We start from the raw sequence: 5,417 nt of genomic DNA, 5'->3' as shown, positions 1-5,417 counted from the left end.
GGCAAAGGGAAGACCTTCCTCCCCCATCAGAGCATCCTCCCCCAGGCCACGGGATGCATGAGCAGCTCCCAGTTCCCTTCAACAGCTCTGGCTGCCCCCCCAGCATCCCAACCTCCCCCAAATCCAGGTTCCGAGGGGGAATGGGGCAGAGAGTGACGGAGGAGCCTCCCCCCAGGCTGTGCCAAGAGGGAGAATCATGCAGGGATGGGATCCTGTCCTGAGGAACAGGGACAAAGGTCATTTTTGGGCCATTTTTCCACCCCGGGGGCCCAGGCAGCCTCTCCCCCCTCCCTGGGCTGGGAGGAAATTCCTCTCCCTGCTGGGGCTGCAGAGCCAGCGTGGTCCCAGCACCACTAATCCCTGAGCTATTTGCCCCAGGTTAATCCCTCCCCACGGGGCAGCCAGGGCCAGGCTGGACCAAAGGAGAGCTCCAGCTGTGTCCCACTGACCCCTCAGCCCCTCCCTGGGCTCAGCATCCACGGCAGAGCCCCCAGACCCCCGGGATGAGCCTTCCCTGTGCCCAGCCTGGCTGTGGGCACAACTCACCACTCTGCCCTGCTCCCCCTGGGGTCCCACGAGGCCACGCTCGCCACGGTCACCCTGTGGACACCCAGGACATGGCAGAGTCAGGGGCAGCTCCTGGCACGGCCAAACATTCCCCCCCAGTGCCCCCTGACTCACCTTCAGCCCAGGGACACCCTGCGGGCCCTGCTCGCCCCGAGGGCCAGGCTCGCCCTAAAACAGAGGCAGAATCACCCAGGAATGCTGCTGCTGCTCCTGCATTCCTGGGCATCCTTCCCGAGGGACTGTCCTCTCCCCTGCAGCCACTGGTGGCCGAGGAGGTGATGGACACAGGGAGCAGTGACCCCCTGAGGGGCAGAGGGGGAATAAACTGCCCAATTCCACTTTTGGTTTGACGGAAAACAGGGAAAAAGAGCGAGAGAAAAAGAGGGAGAGCAAGAGCAGCCCCGAGGCTGTGCCCAGGGGGGGACACGGTGACATTCTGTACTTACAAGCTGCCCTGGGGCACCGGTGACGCCAGGCTGGCCACGGGCACCCACTTCACCCTGTGAGGAGACAGAGGTGGCTCAGGGACAGCAAGGACGGGCAGGGGACAGCACGGGGACAAGGCTGAGGGCACAGAAGCCGTGGGGTCACGGGGTGGGTGCTCAAGCGGGGGGGTACCCACCTTGTCTCCTGGGCCACCTTTGCTTCCTGGCTGGCCTGGCAAGCCCTGGGGAAAGCAAGCTGGGCTCAAACCCCGGGCACGGCACCGCAGGCACTGTCCCTGCTGGGCGCTGGCCCCGCCACCGCCCGGGACAGGGGTGTCACCCCACAGCTGAGGGGGTGCCTGCCCGGTTTGGGGGTGCCCACAACACTCACAGCTTGTCCCCGGTGTCCTGGTATGCCCGGGTGTCCGGCCTGTCCCACGCTGCCCTGGGAGGGACAGAGAGTGTCACAGCTGGGGCAAAGAGGGGGGGCACTGCCACTCCCCACCAGCCAGCAGAGCCAGCTGCAGAGCCAGGGGCTGGGGGATTATCCCACTTGCCATCCCTGCTATTCCCAGCGAGCACTGGCAGGAGGAGCAGGGTGTGCCCGTGCCCTGTGCCAGCACAGGCAGCCCCTGGCCCTGCTCACCTTCACCCCTGGGATACCCGGGGTGCCATCCTTGCCATCGATGCCCGGCAGACCCTGCGACAAGGGGGGGAGAGAGAGTCACTCGGTCACCTCCGACAGGCACTGGGGGGCTCGTGGGGGGACAAAAAGAGGTGGGAAGGGAAAGGAAGGGAAAGCCTCAGCCCTGCCAGGGTGCAAGGACACAGGGTGGGGACAAAGAGGGACAGAGGGATCTTCTTGCCAGCAGAGGCTGGTTCCCAGATATGGGACCCAGCTGTACTCACATTCTCCCCCTTGGGGCCGATGTCCCCCTGGGGTCCCCTGATGCCACGGCCACCCTGCAGCAGGAGAGGGCAAAGTGTCAGGTCAGTGTCCCCCTGGGGCAGGGGTGGGGCTGGGAGAGGGAGGAGCCCCTCTCCACGTGGGGACAGTGCCAGGGTGGGGCACGGGGGGCACTGGCACTGCCCGAGGCACAGCTCTGCCCCCCCGATGGGACGGGGGGGGGTCACCTACCAGCTCTCCCTTCTCACCAGGGTCCCCAGGTGGTCCCTTGGGGCCTTCCCTGCCCTGCAGGGGAGAAAGGCCAGGGCTGAGCAGGGAAATGGGGGGTCCCCGAGCCCCCAGGGGGAGGGGGGGGCACTCACCGGCCGCCCGGCCGCTCCGACGGACCCCACCATGCCCTTGTACCCAGCAGGGCCCTGCAGAGAGAGCATGAAGGGGGGGGGGGTGTCAGTGCCTGGCACCCCAACCTCCAGCCCCACCCAGCAGGAGGCAGGTCCAGCACGTTGCTGATGATCCCAGGAAGCGCCTCCAGCCTGGGAATCGCTGCCCCCCCAGCACTCACCGCCTCGCCCTTGGGTCCTGCCATCCCAGGGTACCCCCTCGGGCCCTGAGGTCCCTGCAGGGAAAGGAAAGCACAGGCAGTTCAAGCTGCAAAGCACCCCCAGAGCAGCCCAGGGGGAGGCTGCAATTACAGCAAAACCCAGAGCTGGGAATCGGCCTGTTTTTGCCAAACACGAGGTGTTTCAGTGCCCCCTAATTCTGCAGCCCCCCAGCAGGTGCTTTTCCAGCTGTCAGTTCCATAACACCAGCAGGCCCAAACTGGAGTCTCTTGCCCTGCCAAAGCTCTGCTTCAAAGCAGTCCTGCCCTTTCCTGGACCAAGGGCTCAGCCCGTTAATTGCTTTTCATCTTCAAAGCGCTCAGGGAGCTCCTGCAGCTTTAATCCCTCCTGGCCCTGCTGTGAGCTGGGGGCTGTACCCCCCTCCTCAGGTGGGGTAAGGGGGGCTCAGGGGACAGGAGAGCTTTGTCCTGGCCCAGGAGTCATCCCTGTTAACAGCCCATGGAGGTCTCTGCTGGGAGAGATGGTGACATCCATGGCTGGGAGGAGGGAGATGGGTGGGATGAAGGCTTTGCTGCTGTCCCAGAGCTGTGTGGGACACACTGGGGTCACCTCCCCGGTGTCTGGGGCCAAGCACAAACTCCCCCCACCCAGTTTGTGGGGCCCTGGGGGAGTGGAGAGGCAAAGAGAGGTGAGTGTGTTACCGCAGGGCCTGGGACTCCTTGTTCTCCAGAGGCACCGACGTCGCCCTTGGGGCCCTGGGCAGGGAGAGAACTGAATGTCGGGGGGGATTGGGGGTAAAAACAGCCCTGGGGACACAAGACCCCCTCACCTGGGACCCAGCAGGGCATGGGGAAGGTGTCCCTGCCCAGGAAGCCACCATGGGAAGCCCACCCTGTCCCCCTCCATCTCCCAGCCCCGGATTTCCCGCCTTCCTCTCCCACCTCTTTTCTTCCTTTTTTACCCACTTTTCTTGCCCCAGAAGGGTCCATCCCCTGCTCCTCCAGAGGCAGGGACACCTGGATGCTGCTGGGAACTCACCTGCTCCCCCTGCCTGCCAGGCTCCCCGAGGGCACCGGGGCGGCCTCTGTGTCCCTGCAGGGTGAGGAAGAGGAAGGTCATGAGCACCCCTGGCTGTGGCAGCATCCTGAGAACCACCCTGCCCACCTCAGCCCCACCCTGGGGTGCCCTCTGGAACGTCCTGAGGCAGTGGCAGGGCTGGGACTGGGGCTTTGGCACAGGGTCCCACCCCCAGGAAAGGGTCGGTGGGAGCTGGGAAGCCACTCGAGGCGTCTCCCACGGCACCTTTGGCTTGGGGGCTCTCTGTGCAGGTGTGCCCTGGTGCTCCCAGGGGAGCAGGGCACTTCCTGAGCTCCCTGTGGCTCCAGAGCAAGGATGGATCCTCTGCTCTGCCACAGCCTGCTGGAGGTGACGGTCCCTGTTCCCCCCCCCCAGCAGCTCCAGGGCTCCCTTACCTTCAGTCCCTGCAGTCCCTGGGGGCCCTTGGGACCTGGGGGGCAGCTGGTCGGGCACTGGGGGGAAGAAGAAGCACAGGATGAGTTGGGGAAGTACCTGGAGGCTGTGGAGAAGCCGTGCTGGGAAGGACGGGCTCCTGTGCCACAGGGGACCCCCTGCTCACACCCCGGCTTTGCTGGGGACCCCGCTCCTCCCCAGGCACAGAATTCCAGGGGGGGCTGTATTCCAGGGCCCTGCAGAGCCCTGCTGGTGGGACAAAGCCATGACAGCTCTCACCAGGAAATCAGCGCTGCCTTCCAGTCCTTGGATGTGTCCCGGGAGGCCCTGGAGGGAAGGAGACCATCAGCATCCCTGGGTTGCTATCAGGATGATTTCCCAGGAGGCAGAGCCCAAGTCCTGGCCCCAGAGCCAGGGCTGAGCCTGAGGGAAGCTTCCCCCTCATGCAGAAGGTGTTGGTGGCCGGGGGGATACTCACAGGTTTCCCTGGAGGGCCTGGGGGACCCCGGGGGCCATCAGGTCCAGGGTCACCCTGGGAAAGAACAGATCCAGGAAAGGAGATGTTAGGGTGGGGAGGTGGCAGGTGCTTTCCAGGGCTGGGGTGGAGAGGGGTGATGGAGACCTGGAGAGCCAGGATGTCGCAGCAGGAACGGGGACATCTCTGGGGTGGATGGTACAGAACTGCCATCCCTCCAGCCCCACCCTCCCACATTACAGCATCATCATCCCTGTTTGTTTGTCCCAGGAGCCCTGAAGTGCAGGGGGGCAGATCCTGGGGTAGGGAGGGGAGGTTTTCCCTGACTCCTCACCTTGGGTCCCAGCACCCCGATCTCTCCAGGAAGCCCAACTTGGCCTGGAAGCCCCTTAAGGAGAAGACAAACATTCCTTGAGGGAGAGAGGTCACCCCCCCTAGGCCTCCCTTTGTGCCTGCTGGGATTTGAGCTCTCCCAGCGCAATTCCAGGCAGGATCCCTGTTCACCCACACACCCCCAAAACCCCCCAGTGTGGCACTCACTGGTGGTCCTGGCAGAGAAGGACCCTGGAAAAGGGAGAGAGAGAGTTGGTCTGAGTTCTCCAAGCCCCCAGCCCCGGCAGGATCCGTGTCCCCAGCAGGGAGATGCCCACAGCTCCCCCAAGGGTGCAGCTGGGGTGGCTGGGGATGGTCCTGCTCTGCTCCCACCCCACGTGTGGCAGGAGTGGGAGCATCCCCTGCACCCCTGGGAGCAGCAGATACTCACGGGGAGCCCTGGAGGCCCTGGGAGTCCAGGCTGGCCCTGCCAAGGCAGAGAAGGAGAGTCAGGAGCAGAAACAGGCGGGTCTGCTCTGCCAGCTGCTAAAATCCCCCCTCCCTCAGCCAGCCCCGGTGCCCCCTCACTGCCACAACCTCCATCACCAATTCCTGGTCCCTGTCCAGGTGGGAGCCAAGGAAAGGGGGAGCCTGGAGAAGCTGCCCCAGAGCAGCCCCTCACTCACTTTTATTCCTGGGGC

At 64.7% G+C, this 5,417-nt stretch overlaps 1 protein-coding gene across 1 annotated transcript in view; it reads right to left on the bottom strand.

The window, feature by feature from the left end:
- The window catches only part of LOC114069279 (collagen alpha-2(IX) chain-like), a gene marked incomplete at its 5' end in the record, with an annotated part of 14,615 nt that extends 9,248 nt beyond the window's left edge, over positions 1–5,367 (bottom strand). Inside the window, 19 exons of the mRNA XM_027905947.1 lie at positions 547–600; positions 682–735; positions 1,014–1,067; positions 1,190–1,234; positions 1,384–1,437; positions 1,639–1,692; positions 1,902–1,955; positions 2,131–2,184; positions 2,262–2,315; positions 2,462–2,515; positions 3,161–3,214; positions 3,498–3,551; positions 3,932–3,988; positions 4,209–4,256; positions 4,408–4,461; positions 4,739–4,792; positions 4,945–4,968; positions 5,168–5,203; positions 5,264–5,367. Coding sequence (XP_027761748.1) covers positions 547–600; positions 682–735; positions 1,014–1,067; positions 1,190–1,234; positions 1,384–1,437; positions 1,639–1,692; positions 1,902–1,955; positions 2,131–2,184; positions 2,262–2,315; positions 2,462–2,515; positions 3,161–3,214; positions 3,498–3,551; positions 3,932–3,988; positions 4,209–4,256; positions 4,408–4,461; positions 4,739–4,792; positions 4,945–4,968; positions 5,168–5,203; positions 5,264–5,367 — 1,016 coding nt within the window. The remainder of the gene's footprint in view (positions 1–546; positions 601–681; positions 736–1,013; positions 1,068–1,189; positions 1,235–1,383; positions 1,438–1,638; positions 1,693–1,901; positions 1,956–2,130; positions 2,185–2,261; positions 2,316–2,461; positions 2,516–3,160; positions 3,215–3,497; positions 3,552–3,931; positions 3,989–4,208; positions 4,257–4,407; positions 4,462–4,738; positions 4,793–4,944; positions 4,969–5,167; positions 5,204–5,263) is intronic.
- Positions 5,368–5,417: the final 50 nt, after the last annotated feature.

Source organism: Empidonax traillii, unplaced genomic scaffold (assembly GCF_003031625.1).
Source record: "Empidonax traillii isolate 1590-97213 ecotype Southwest subspecies unplaced genomic scaffold, ASM303162v1 scaffold1223:size154416, whole genome shotgun sequence".
NCBI classification, from domain to species: domain Eukaryota; kingdom Metazoa; phylum Chordata; class Aves; order Passeriformes; family Tyrannidae; genus Empidonax; species Empidonax traillii.
This window is presented reverse-complemented; position numbering and strand designations above follow the sequence as displayed.